A 13,918-nucleotide genomic window follows, 5' to 3' on the forward strand; every position below is an offset into this window, starting at 1 on the left:
GTGTTTCTGGGAAACTGGAGTGGTGTTTTACTGAAGTTGCTGATGAAACAAAGAAAAACCAGGAACATCTATCTGTGACTTAGATAGATATGAGGCTGCTCTTCCAAACAGGGATTTTGTTAATAACTATCCTGGGACAATAGGTATCAGAAGGGCCCGTCCTTGGCAAAACAGGAGGTACAGCCACCCTACCTAGGATCTAAGACCAGGTAAACCCAAGAACTGATGAGGATTCTCAGTAAGGCCCACAGGTCTCGGGCAGGACCTAACTAACTCAAGTTGGGAGCCAGAAAGACAACTGGGACAAACTTAGGTGTGAAGAGGAAGTTGGGAGGGGTGGACTGGGAAGAAACAAACAGGGAGAAGAGACCTGGCTTAAAGAGAAAAGTCCCTCATACGGTACACCAGGTTCTCCATGGTAGATTCCAGTCCCCCTCTGCAACTCACCCGGCACCATTTCTACCCCTGAAATCTGCTTCCCAGTCATGGTGGGTTTCAGCTCATTGCCTTTGGCCCGTCTAGGTTCTCTGTGGTTTCCCTGCCCAGAACGCTTTCCCAGCCTCCCACATTTTGTCCCCAAATTTACTCCTCCTCACCCTGAGTGTCATGTTCCCAGGGAACCCTTCTCTTCCCCCTAGTTCCCAGACTCTCAATTCATCCTCTATTGGTCCTACTCAAGGCTCCTGCCGTTTATATTTTACTTGTTTAATACCCACCTTTCCCCTTGCGAGCCTTAAGAACAGGGAACTTGCTTAATTTGCTTAATGCTCTTTCCCCACTCCGGTCTGGCACATGGCTGGCACTCAACAAATATTAATTAGGCAAATTAGACAAGAAAGTGAAACAAGCAATCTTTTTGCCAGCAGCTAAGTTTCCAAGAAAAGTTTCAGGTAATGAACTGACTAACTAAGAGGTGAAATTGTTTTAGGAGATAAGAATAAGGCTTTTTACTAAGTATTTTTCTGAATAAGCCTCTCATTTGAAGTACAGTTGTTGCTAGTAAACATGAGCCCTTAATTGGAGAGAATAATCCAAGGATTGCTGAGACCTGACTCAACGTGCCACTGCCCTCTAGTGGCCACGATTGAGAATACAGTAGTTTCACCTAAAACGGGTCTTCTGGCACTGGCAATTGCGGAATGAAATGAAAAACCCAAAGTTTATTTTATTTTTCACTTCAACCATGTAAACAGACTTTTCCTCCACTTACGGTGATAGCTCATTATCAATTTTTTTTGCCTCAATTATATATTTAGTATTCCGAGCACTGATGTCTAGATGTACTTATTTACACCAGAGCTGCTATGATAATTAGAAGAGGGAGATTTTAGAGCAAGCCTGAATAGAAATCAATCTTCCCTACACTGATTCCTATTTTACTAAATAATCTTTTCCAGCCTTCTGGTGTTTTTAGCAGGATCGCAGACTTAGGCTACTCTCCTGAGATGGAAGTGCATTTTAAACCACCTAGTAGGTATCCGGGTGGTAAGAAGAGAAAAGCTGGGACCAAAGAAGGAATGATTTAAAGTGAGACAATCTGCAAATTTGAAGTGTGAATACGTGAACTATTTTTGCCTTACAAACAAATCAGCCGAAGCTACCTAGTACCATTTGCCTTTCTCCTCTTATTAGCACATGACCTGACACTGAAATCCTGGAATGAGCAAGGAGTACACACTCGGTTCTGGTGAGATGCTGCTCTTGCTTCACTTAAGAGCTTGTCATCGTCCCTTAATTTCCAAGTTTTATGGATACCACTGTCTACTCACCTCATTCAAGCCCTTATCACATCTTCAAATATCTCATATTCTTTATCTGAAAGCAGGCTGCGGCTCAGGGAAGAAAATCTTCGGAACCAAGATAATTTCCCCAAAGAAAGCAAATTCAGAGAGAGAAGCACATTGCTCAGATGGAAGAGGAGGCAACCTTGGATGTGCCTTCTAGGGGTCCAGGGTGGGGGGCCCCAGGGGGGCACAGAGCTTGCTGCACTCTCTTCCTGCTCTCAGGAGTGAGGCTGACAGGGAAGCTGTTGAATTCCCTGATCAGACACATTCAAATTCAAATGTACCAACAAATTCACATCCCTGAGTAAAACAAATGACTTGGATTTCGGCCCATCGGTTCTCTCCTCCCCAGGTACTTTTTTGCAGTGCAAATCCCACTACTAATCATGGTAAAATTCAGATTTGTGTAGAAGGACTTTTAAAAGCTCTAAGTTCCCCCAAACACCTGGAATTCATACACATGTGTAAAACACATGGCAACAATGCTCATACTTCAATTAAATGGAATTTTACCAGCTGGCATCAACGAATAGGCTTAGAAGAAACCATAACACATACATTTAATCAGCCCATTGCCTCATGCACAATTTCTCTCTTTCTGGTCTTCAATTTTTTACCAGCAGTCAATGCCAGGAACTCTATCTTGCCGCCAGCTTCTACTGGAAATGGAAGCCATGTCATAAAAGAGGACCCATGGACAAAACAGAAGACATGCACATTCAGACAAACAGACAGAAGACATGCACAGACACATTCAGACAAATGGACAGAACACAAGACATGCACATTCAGACACATTCGGACAAACGGACAGAAGACATGAACATTAAGGGAATCGTCTAAGAAGGGAAGGGTTATTCGCATAAGTGACCGCCAGGGTCCCACTTACCCGGGACTCTTCAGCGATACCTACCATTTCCTTGAACGCACTTTCTAGGGCCCCGATCACTAGGCACTCGTGTGGAATCTTCTTCTCTGTGAAGAAGCGCGTTGGAGGGGTGCTGGGGGAGCCCGGAGCGCCCACCCCTCCGCGCAAGGAGGCGGCGCGGGTCAGAGTCCGGCTGTTGGCTGGCGTGTGCTCAGGCTCCTCCCCCAGGCAGGCGGGGGGCAAGACGGCAGAGTTCTTCAGGATCTCCACGATGTCCTGCAGCTGCTCCATCACGTGGTGCTGCAGCAATCGGGAGGCCACCACGGCGGCCCCGGATCCCGCGTGGCCATCAAACAGCGACCAGTAGTGGCAGGCAACCCCTTCCGATTCCTGGTACAGAGAGGGCGACAGGAAGGAATGGGAACCCGCGGTGGCCACTTGCCAGCGGCAACCGTGCACACGCGCCTTGGTTTTCTTTGGTCTGCCAACAGTGGGGCCAAGGCCTGGGCGCAAAGAAAGGCGCGGGGCCATGTCAGTGGAACGGTCCCCTGCTGTTACCACCACCCAAGCGATGAAGCGGTCCCTGCCTCAGCGCCTACGGGTGGAGCCCGGATTATACCGCGCAGTCACTTGGAGGTCTACGGTAATTTGAGGTGTAGACTTTTATGGTAAAACTCCATTCAAATAGAGGCTCCTTAGGAATCCAGCTTTAACATCTAACTAACTCCTCACCTCCTTCTATTTCAACCCAGGTAGGTTTGGCCTGAAATTTTTGTAGAAAGTGAGGCCCCTTTTGTAGGTTTTCTAGGAGGAAATAAGTTAGATCTATCTTTCCCTTTAGGGCCCCTACTCTCAGATAATTCTCTCATCTCCTTTGGTCCACTTTCTAAATTTTTGGCATATGTTTTTCCCTTAAAACACTCTGTCTGGTCCAGGTTTCAGAAGATACAACCAATTCAAAATTTCTTTTCATATTTTTCTACCTCCCTCTTTCAGTTTTCAGCTGTTGCAGCATCTTTTCGCTCCCACTTCCTACTCCAAACTACATGCAGCCCATGTTCTTTCATCTCTTGTGGGTTTAAGTACCTGCCAGTTAATTTCTAGACTCTCAAGATCAGCACTTTTAAAACTCACATTTGATCACACATGCATAAGATTTTTGGATGCACAAGAAAAGGCACTCACTCGATTACGATACATCTGAAGGGGTAAGATATTAAATACTGAGTCAATAAATATTTGGGATCTTTATTTTGGGGAAACTTATAGACAAATAGGTAAGGTACGCACCACATCTACTTTTGGCCATGAGGCTTATCTACCTCACAGTAATAAATACTGAATCCATTTTTCAGCTCTAGTGATTAAGAAAAGTTCTTTTGGCCCATGTTCAAATGATGCTGGGAGATACTGTGCAGTGTGGCGACGTACCATTACTTTGTGCCCTTTAAAACTTTGTTTTCGTCCAATTCTGCCACTATTTAGTCAAGACATATTTACTGAGCTGCTTCTATGTGACAAGAACTATAGTAGGCAGGGGGATAAAAGAACGATCAAAAGAGACACACACTGGATATGTTTTGATCTTAGTAATCCAGTGTGGGAGATAGATACTGACCAAATAATCACACAAATAAAGATAAGATCACAAGTCTAGCTAGTGCTACAAGGAGAGGTTTCTTGGTGCTGTGAGGTCAGACTGCAAATGGACACACTGGAGGAGTCTTCTAAAGATGTGAGGGCCAAGTTGAGGGTTGAGGTTTGTGTGGATGTTCACTAGTTAAGGAGGGGAGGGGAGAGAATGCCAGGTAGTTGCAATAGCATGTGCAAAGGCCCTGTGGTAGAAGGGTAAATGGTGAGTATGAGGAGACTAAACCATGGCCATGTGGTGGATGGGTGAGTGAGGAAGGAAAAGAAGGATGAGATGAGGCTAGAGAGAACAGCAGCCAGCCCCCTCAGTTCTTACAAAATATAGGAAGGATCTTGGTCTTTAGCTTAAGAGTGGTGAAAAGCTATTGACTGACCTCAAGTGGGAGGTGGTGGGTGACAGAATCAGAGTTATGCTTTTAAAAGATCACTCAAATATACTGTGAGGATTAGGAGAGAAGCAAGAGTGAAAGAGAATATGCCAGTTGGGAGGTAAACCCTAACCTTAAAAATCAAAATAAAACATGCAATTGAAGGCAGACTGTAAGAAACACTGACAGAGGCACATAAAACAGAGGTACCAGCAGAAAGAACTCTTCACTCAAAAGAAGCGTTAAGTGGAAAGAACAATGACCTGTGAATTAGAAGAGTTGGGTTTTAATTCCATCTTCAATACCAGGCAGCTGAGTGGGAGGCAGAACAAGGTTAGAGGCAATGCAGGATTAAACCCTGGCAGGCTCACCCATTAGCAGGGCGTCCCTATTGCTTAAAATCTCTGTGCCTCGCTTTCTTAGTGATAACAGCTACAGGGGTGGGGTGGGGTGGGAGGGCTGAATGGTAATTTACGTCAGATGCCTAGCAAGTGTTAGATACCGAGCACACACTCACATGTAGCTGCTATCACTCCCACCACAATATATCTAGGGTAAGACATTTTCTGGGGTTCAGTTCTTCACCAAAATAAGAGGCTACACTAGAAGACTCCAATGCCTCTGCTAACGCTGAATGTTCTGCATTTAGGAAATACAGATCAGTGTGGACTAGGGAAACTGAGAAAGCAAGTTGGGCCCTGAAGACAGGACCTCAGATTTGGATGAACTGAGAGGGGCTAAGGCATGTGGCAGCCTGGTAACCTGAGAAAGGAAGCACCAGGTGGCTTAGGCAGTGTGGTGGACTCTAGGAGATGCTTACCCAGTATCTGTTCTCCTTCTTTACTGCTGATTGTGTTTGGGGCAGCCATGTAGACTCCCTTGCAGCTCTGTGTGGCTATATGTCCATATACTGGCCAATGAGCTGCAAGTGGAAGTATTCTGGTTGGGGGTTCCAGGAAAGCTGTTTTCCTGACTAAAAAGGGACCAACTGGTTTGGTCCAGCCTTTTGCCCTTCATTCTTTTCCTTTCTTCTGTCAGGGACATGGAGTAAGCACATGGAGGTGGACTAGCCCTCTTGCAGAAAAGAGGCTGAAAGCTGCAGGCTCAGCATGGTGGGGCAGGAGGGCAGAAGGAGTCTGGGCCCTTGATACCTTATTTGGGACTCTTGGACAGCTAGCCTCTGGGTTCTCATTATGGGGGCTTCACAACATTTAGAGAAGCCATTGCTGTTAGTTTCTGTAATCTGCAGTGAACATAATCCTAACAGAGTTGATGGCATGGAGAAGAATGGAGACCGCTGGGGATTGAATCAGGTCCCCAACAAAAAACACGGTCACATCCCAACCCCTGGCCCTATGAGGTGAACTCATTTGTGTACAGGACATTTGAAGATGTTATTAGCTGAGGTGTGCCCACTCTGACTGAAGGTGGGCCTTAATCCAATATGGCCAAAGTTCCTATAAACGATGCAGATTGGACAGGGAGCAGCCAGAAGCTGGAACTCAACAGAACCTTGAAGAGAAAGGTGGGGATGACACAATGTGACAGAAGAGCCAAGGACTAAGCCTCTCCGGCAGCCAGCCCCAGAATGCCACAGTTAGACTTCTCCTGGCCTCAAAGAGTGTGAGCCAACAAATACCCATTGTTTAAGCCAATCCAGTGGATGGTATTTGTTTCAGCAGCTGGGAAACTACAGATGTGCACATTTATTTAGCATCCCATGACTTCTGGCATTCACAGGAGGGGACAGGAGTGCAGAATAAGGCACAAGCACAAAAAAGAATCAGTAGTAGGCAAAAGTGGACATCAGCCTGGAATAAAACTGAACCCCCCAGGCCTAGGTTCTTAACTTAGAGCATGTGTGGATAGCATTCAGGGAGTCCATGGATCGTAGCTTTATTTTCACAAGCCTCTGAAATTTAGCATTTCCTTTTGTAAAATAATGTAAGGCAGCATAAGGGTACAAAGACTGAGGAATGGAAGGTGGAACTGTGGTGTATACATACAACGGACTACTGAGCGGCTAGTATGAATGAATAAAGCTGAGGCATGCAACCAGGGAATGAAACTTAAGGACAGTATGTTGAATAAAATGTCATAAACAAAAAGACAAATATCATCATGCCTCATTCATATGGACTAACTATAATATAAAACTCAGTGAAATGACGTTGAGAGCACGGGTTTTCAGATTGGGGCCTATTGTAAAGGGTCCTAGATAGTAAGCTCTTATAGCAGTTGCATATATTCAGGAGTTATAACTTATTTCTCAACTCTGAGATACTGTGCTGTTTGTATATAACCTGGTCGTTCCCAGAGACTTCGGGCATTTATGTGATACTTGAGACTCAGAGTTCTAGCACTGAAGCCATGAAAGTCAGCACTACCGCATACAGGAACTGTTTAAAAAGCTGAAAAAGGGATCAGACTTCGACTAGAGATATGAACAAAGCGGACTGGGGTGGATCAGAATACAGGGTAAAGGATGATATCCATATTTTAAAACTACAACTTCTGTGTGATACTAAAGGGAGAGATGTTTATTTGGTGCAAAATTTCTATTTTGGATAGCACATTACCTAATTTAACTTGTATGGTCAGTTTAGTTGAAAACTATAAGTACATGGAATCTTGAATAGGGTGTGAGATCTTGTTGGTTTGTCCAGGTTAGTTGCTACTGTGATATATCCCAGAGTAATTTTTGCAAATTCCCCTTGGACTAGGGTGAAAGGAGGAAATATTCAACTTCCCCATTTGGAGAATTTCTGATATTCTCGTGACCAGTGGGGACAATCAAATCAATAGGCTGAGCCCTCGATCCTGGGGTTCACCTGATGAAACTTACTTTTGCAAAGAAAAGGCTAAGCCTACTTATAATTATGCCTAAGACTCACCCCCAGAGAACCTCTTTTGTTGCTCAGATGTGGCCTCTCTCTCTAAGCCAACTCAGCAGGTGAACTCACTGCCCATGCCCGCTATGTGGGACATGACTCTCTGGGGTATAAATCTCCCTGGCGACGTGGGACAGAAATCCCGGAATGAGCTGGGACCCAGCATCATAGGATTGAGAAAGCCATCTTGACCAAAAGGGAGAAGAGAGAAATGAGACAAAATAAAGTTTCAGTGGCTGAGAGATTTCAAATGGAGTTGAGAGGTCATCTTGGAGGTTCTTTTTAGGCATTACACAGATATCCCTTTTTAGTTTATGTTGTATTGGAGTGGCTGGAGGGAAGTTGAAATTATTGAGCTGTGTTCCAGTAGCCTTGATTCTTGAAGATGACTGTATAACAATATGGCTTTTATAATGTGACTGTGAAAACCTTGTGTGTGCTGCTCCTTTTATCTAGGGTATAGACAGACTGAATAAAAATATATAGATCATAAGTAAATAAATACTAGGAGGGATAAGGGGTAAAATAAATTGGGTAGATGGAAATATTAGCAGTCAATGAGAGGATGAGGTAGAGGGTATGGTATGTAAGAGTTTTTCTTTTTATATCTATTTCTGGAGTGTTGCAAATGTTCGAAAAATGATCATGGTGGTATATACACAACTATGTGATGATACTGTGAGCCACTGATTGTACACCATGTATGGACTGAATGTGTGTAAAGATTTTTCCATAAAATATATATTAAAAAAAAAAATAGCAAGGCAGCAAACCGTGATGCCATAGACTTGATCGCAGTTAGAAATAATGAATTATAATGGTGTATATCTTGAATTACTGTTTATGCTCATCTCTACTTTAAAATTGTAGCATTTATTAAACCCACCACTAGCTCTTGAATGTTTGCTGTACTAGTATGTATGGCCATATTACAATTTGTTTAAAAAATTTTTTAATAACTGCTACAATGTAATTCATTGCCTTTATACTCCTACGCATTTTGTTATTTTTTGCATTTAAAAATTTAATTCCAAGGCATCTATATACTTCACCAGATTGCACAAAAAGGTCAAGAGTACCACCCTAGGCTCTTGGCAAAGGAAGGCAGGAAGAGATGGAGCCTGTTTGTCTGAAGCAGCAGCTGCATGACAATACCCTGGGCCGAAGGATGGCCTTCCCTTTTGTGAAGGAAGGAGGGATATCAACCAGCTAGTTTCATCAGCTCTTGGCTACACCAGCCCTGGTGACCAGTGAGGTGACAGAGTCCACGGCATGGGCCAGTCTAGTGGGGGAGGGGGCTCTTCTATTACACCTGGTAGCCCTCTCCCTGGGAGACCAACAGCCTTCAGATTTGGACATATTCCCACAACTAGAGAAAAGTGGAAAAGGAAAAGATTTCTCCCTTCATTACATCTATTGCCCCAAAGGCCTTTCTGCACCTTGGGACCTGGCAGCACCCAGCAAATAACTTTAAGGAAACTGCTGCTGGGGCCGGTGAAGGGTGGGACAGGAGCGAGAACAGAGTCTGGGCACGGATTCTGTGACATCAAACTTTATCTTGTTCCTAGAGTCATAATCTGAACTAAAGAACATCAAATCCCATGAAAGGGTGAGTCACACAGTGATGCAATCGTCCTACATTTTAAAAAAACAACACTGAAGTTTTCCCAACAAGTAATGCAACCATTTCCTTCAACGTGGCAAAACATTCTGCAACAACGATCCGTGGGTAAAATATCTTGAGAATTTTTAGGCAGAGAAGAGGAAACTTGATTGGGGAATGCTAACGCGGAGCCCAGAAGGGCCCCAAATACTTCCTTTTGGGAACTCCTCTGCATGGTAGTAGTATAAAATCTGGTACACTTTAATTCTCTTAGTGCAGCTAATAATTCCTATCCAGCTAAAATTTGTAAGCCATAATGTTCCCACATGACAGTTTCTAACTACGGATGGAATAATCTCCTGGTGGCTGATGCACAGGCCAAGCCCACAGCAATGAGCTCGGGGCTCTGATGGGGTGGGGGTGGTTCCCGCAGTCCTCGGACTCTAAGCTCCCCAGGTGATGCCAGTGAGTAGCCAAAGCCAAGGACACCGGATCTAATGGGAAGGGGCCGCTCCAGCAGAAGGAGACCTGTGTTCCAGTCCCAAATCTGCCACCAGTTCATTGTGTCACTGACATCTCCTCCCTGGATTGTGCAAACTGTGTTCCCTGGATCTGCAGTGGGTCCTGGGAAAGGGAAGATAAGCGAGTGTTTGAATGAGTCCCCTTGGCCCCTACTTCAACCAGCGCAGCACAGCTCAGTCAGTTGCAAATACTAGGGCTTAGCAAAGAAGATTTGTGTTTGGATGAAAGGATTAGACTGTTTAAAACTGTTTTTTTGAAAGCCCTTGAATCAGATGATCCTTGTGTTCATCAAAAGTCTTCAAAATCTGTCATACTCTTGAGGCAGGGGAATTTAAAGTGAGTGACATATTGTTTGGGGAAATAAAACCATAGCGTGGGATCTCTCCATGTGTTTGGATTCCAGCCCAGCTGTTAAAAGTTATAGGGACCCCAAAGTCACAGAAGCACCCAGCATTCCAGGTCTAGAGTGCCCTTTCCATCATTTAACAAACTTTACATAGGATGAAAATACTTAATTGATGTTAATTCATTTAATTCTTATTACAGACCTTATGAATCACAACCCCCTGAGGAAGACACCATTATTATCCCAACTTTGGAGAGAAGGAAAACAAGGAACAGAAAATGTTTCTGCTTTAGGTTGCCACCGACGAAGAGAAGCACGTGGGACCAGAGTCCATGCTCTCAGCCATCAGCTCCCATGCTAAGCTGAACCCCTCCAGGAGGAGGTGCATCCTTAACGCACACCTGGCGCTCTAATCCATTTCTGCACTCTGCAACCAGGATGACTTTTTTTTTCTAAAATAAAATATCCGATCATATGTATTCTTCTTCTTATTTTTTCACCAACCTAACAATCCTGTCTGTGGGCTGGCTCCAGTCCATGAACCCCAGTTGCAATCTCTGATCAAGTCCCTGATTCTCCCTCCACATTCTATACCTTACTCAAAACCCCACTCATACCCAATGACCGATCTGCAGCTCACCACAAGCCACTTCTCTCCCCACCCCCTTTGCCTAACTGCCACCGGTCCTTTAGTACTCAGCTTAAATATCACTCCTCCTGGACGCCCCCCAGACCCTGGATGCCTGTCAGTGAGCCCCTCCTGTGGCGCCCACGGCACCCCGAGCCCTCCCTACTGCAGCATTCATGACAGCGCAGAGACTGCTTTTGTTCACCAACGTGGGCATCAATGGACTGAGAAGGAGAAAATATTGTGGAAATGGGGAGCAACCAATAGGCAACGTGGGAGAAAACAGCACCCTCTGTATGGAAGACTGCATGGGCCGTGACAGACTTAGAGGGTTAGTAAGGCCGGGGGGTGGGGGGATTTGGGAGTATGGTAAAGCAGACCGAGGGGGGTGGGTCTGCTGCCTCAGGGGTGCTCTGTACCTAAGAGTGCTGTGAAAACCAGGTTCCAGGGCGCTAATCCCGTGGCACCCTGAAGGGGCACTGCAAGGACGCAGCACCCGAATCTGAAGGCTCACAAAACGCTGTCGGGAGGCAGAGGGCCTAGATCAGCACAGCATCCGTGAGGCTGGGGAGGAAACCAGTGACTTCCAGAGAGATTTCAAAGAACAGCTAAGCGGGAGTGGGCTATATGCTCTCTGGAATGTGCCCACGGTGTTACAGAGAAGAGAACTGCACTTTGAAAGGGGCGTGATTAAACAGCACGTGCCACACACCTATTTTATAAAGGATGTGCTGGCTCCTCCTTCTCTTTCAACACCTGCTTTTTTCAAAATGATGCAACAGAGGCCGTAAGGTAAGTCAGCATGAAATCAGAGCCTTGAGGAATGAATGCCTCCTCCTGCCTCACCAGCAACAAGGGCCTTCATTGTTGCAACCTGAGCAACGGTGCAACTGGGTAACGTAACTGTGACCCTTGAAAACTCCCAAGTTGTCTAAGTAGTGCCCCAAATCTGCCATCTCTCTGTAAATCCACCTGTATCACTGCACTGCTTGGAACCTTCCCTGACTCCCCATACCATTCGGTCTCCTGCATGCTCACATGCCTGACGGGTCCCGCATTGTCTAGTCACTGCTTACTCGCCAGTGCATCTCCTTCTCCTGCTCAGTGGTTCCCAACTTCTTAAATTGTCCCTCTTTACTCTTGGCCACTTCTGGAACTATGAAACTACGTAAGCGTTTTTTTTTTTTTTTTTTGCCTAACACTCTCATCTCTTGCCCTTTGCTGGGAAAACCATTTACCCTTTTCCCCCATCAAGGCTGCCTGGACCACTTCGGCACCTAACGGACATCCCCTACAGTTGTGCTTATCCCACTGCCACAGAATTGCCCGGATGTCTCTGTACATCTTATATACATACGAGACTTGCAGAACACTCAGCTATTGTAATCCCAGTGTGCTCTGATATAGAAAAGATGCTTTTATTTATTAAATATTTATTATTTATTTACATTTTAATATTTATTTAATATTTATTAAATATACAAAGAAAGGAAGAGAGAGAATGGAATTTTTAATTTATTATTTTTCTAAAAGAATTAGGACAACCTGGGCAATAAGAATTGTATGTAAGTTAAGTTACAGAGGCAAAACTAACAGAATATAGTAAACCCAGCCTACTCTGGGATTACAGCTGACTGATCTCACTTTATTTATCTGGGACTGTATCCTTTCAGGTCTCTGAAGCTGGATATGCCATGAAAATAAGAAGTCTCTGACTCCAGAGCCCTGGGATTCTTGGAGTGACCCTGAGTAAACCAAAGGGACATTGCCATCTCTGGCTAATTTGCTGAGTCTTGTGGCCCCATGTGAAACAGACACACCACCTTCTCTTCTAAACTAATTCCTGTATCTTTTTATAAAGAAAAACAAAACAAAGGCAAACAAAATTAATCCATTCCTTTCCCTGGCAGGTTGAAAGCTACAGACTTTTTCAAAGCTGTGGGTTCACATCTCCCCTTCAGCTCTGCCCATCCCAGCCTCGTACCCTGCTGGGGTATCCAACCTGCTATTGCTTTATCCTTTGAATCTGTGACTCAAGGGCTATGGCTGGGAAGCTGGAGACCTGTGTTCTCCATCTGCTTAATGACTGCAGAGGTCCCAAAGGAAGGAAGTGAAAGCCATGGCTCCATTCTATCTCCTTTGCCCATCCCACCCAGCATACCTGTCTTCACACATCCAAAGGCCCCAGCCGGCTCCCTTATACTGTCAGTCACGTTAGAAATAGGAACACCTCCTCGGTGAGAACAAGATCTTGAGTTAATATGGTAAAGAAACAGGGTTTCAGGTTTTCCTTGAAGGGCAATTTTGCCACAGGTGTCAACACACCACTACCCCAAGCTTATTTTAAAAATTGGATAATTTACTTTATACACTTTCAAATGCATGAGAAACAACTCTGTTTATCATGGTATGTCTTAAAGTAGAAAGAGCACAGGCTTCAGATAGAAATATGGGTTCTGGCATTTTCTCCTAGTGATTTTGGGCAAGTTGTCTAACTTCTCTGCACCTCAACTTCCTCATTTCAAGAATAGGGAATAATTAAATCGATGCTCTGTAAGGATTCATGCATTTAATGGCTGTCTCAGAGTCTCGCAGGCACCAGGTTCAATCTGGGCACTGGGGACACAGCAGGGAGCAAGAACATCATGGTTTCTGAGGCCTTGGGGCTAACAATTTAGGATTCGAGCAGGTCACTGTGATGGACGTTAGAAAGGAGAAAAGTGCACGGGCGTGGCCAATACGTATTAAATGTGCAGACAGCTGTGAATTGTCAGGCGTGGGACCAGGGGAGGGAATTATGAGGCAGCATGAGGGAGGTTTTAGAGGTGATGGGATTACAGTGGTGGTTACACAAATCAATAGAATTTCATACCAAAAGGAAAAAAGTTAATTTTACTATACAGTAATGTAAAAAATAATTAATAAACAATATGTGCAGCACTGGGTTCAGCAAATGGGAGAAACAAAAATGCTAGAGGTGTAATTACTTATACTCCCTATTGCCTTGGGGGACAGTGAGCAGGAGGGATTCCCCTCCCCAGGCAGGCCAAGCTGTGCATTTCAGTTTCTTTCAGCCCTGCCAAAGGGGAGGCCCATCTGCCCCTGCCCTGCAAGTCCTTTCCCTTTTCTTAGGAACCTCCCTTCTGGGGAGTCTAAGCTCAAAGGGCACTGACTGAGCAACTACTGTATCAGGCACTGGGCTAAATTCACCCATCTAATCCTGACAACAACACAAAACAAGTGTCATGATCCCATTTT

General features: G+C 44.8%; 1 protein-coding gene across 3 annotated transcripts in view; it reads right to left on the reverse strand.

Moving 5' to 3' along the window:
* PPM1H (protein phosphatase, Mg2+/Mn2+ dependent 1H) overlaps positions 1–13,918 on the reverse strand; it is a 278,117-nt gene that overhangs the window by 142,196 nt on the left and 122,003 nt on the right. For all 3 annotated transcript variants that reach the window (XM_077111275.1, XM_077111274.1, XM_077111276.1), the window contains exon 3: positions 2,698–3,042. In XM_077111275.1, coding sequence (XP_076967390.1) covers positions 2,698–3,042 — 345 coding nt within the window. The remainder of the gene's footprint in view (positions 1–2,697; positions 3,043–13,918) is intronic.

Source organism: Tamandua tetradactyla, chromosome 7 (assembly GCF_023851605.1).
Source record: "Tamandua tetradactyla isolate mTamTet1 chromosome 7, mTamTet1.pri, whole genome shotgun sequence".
NCBI lineage: Eukaryota > Metazoa > Chordata > Mammalia > Pilosa > Myrmecophagidae > Tamandua > Tamandua tetradactyla.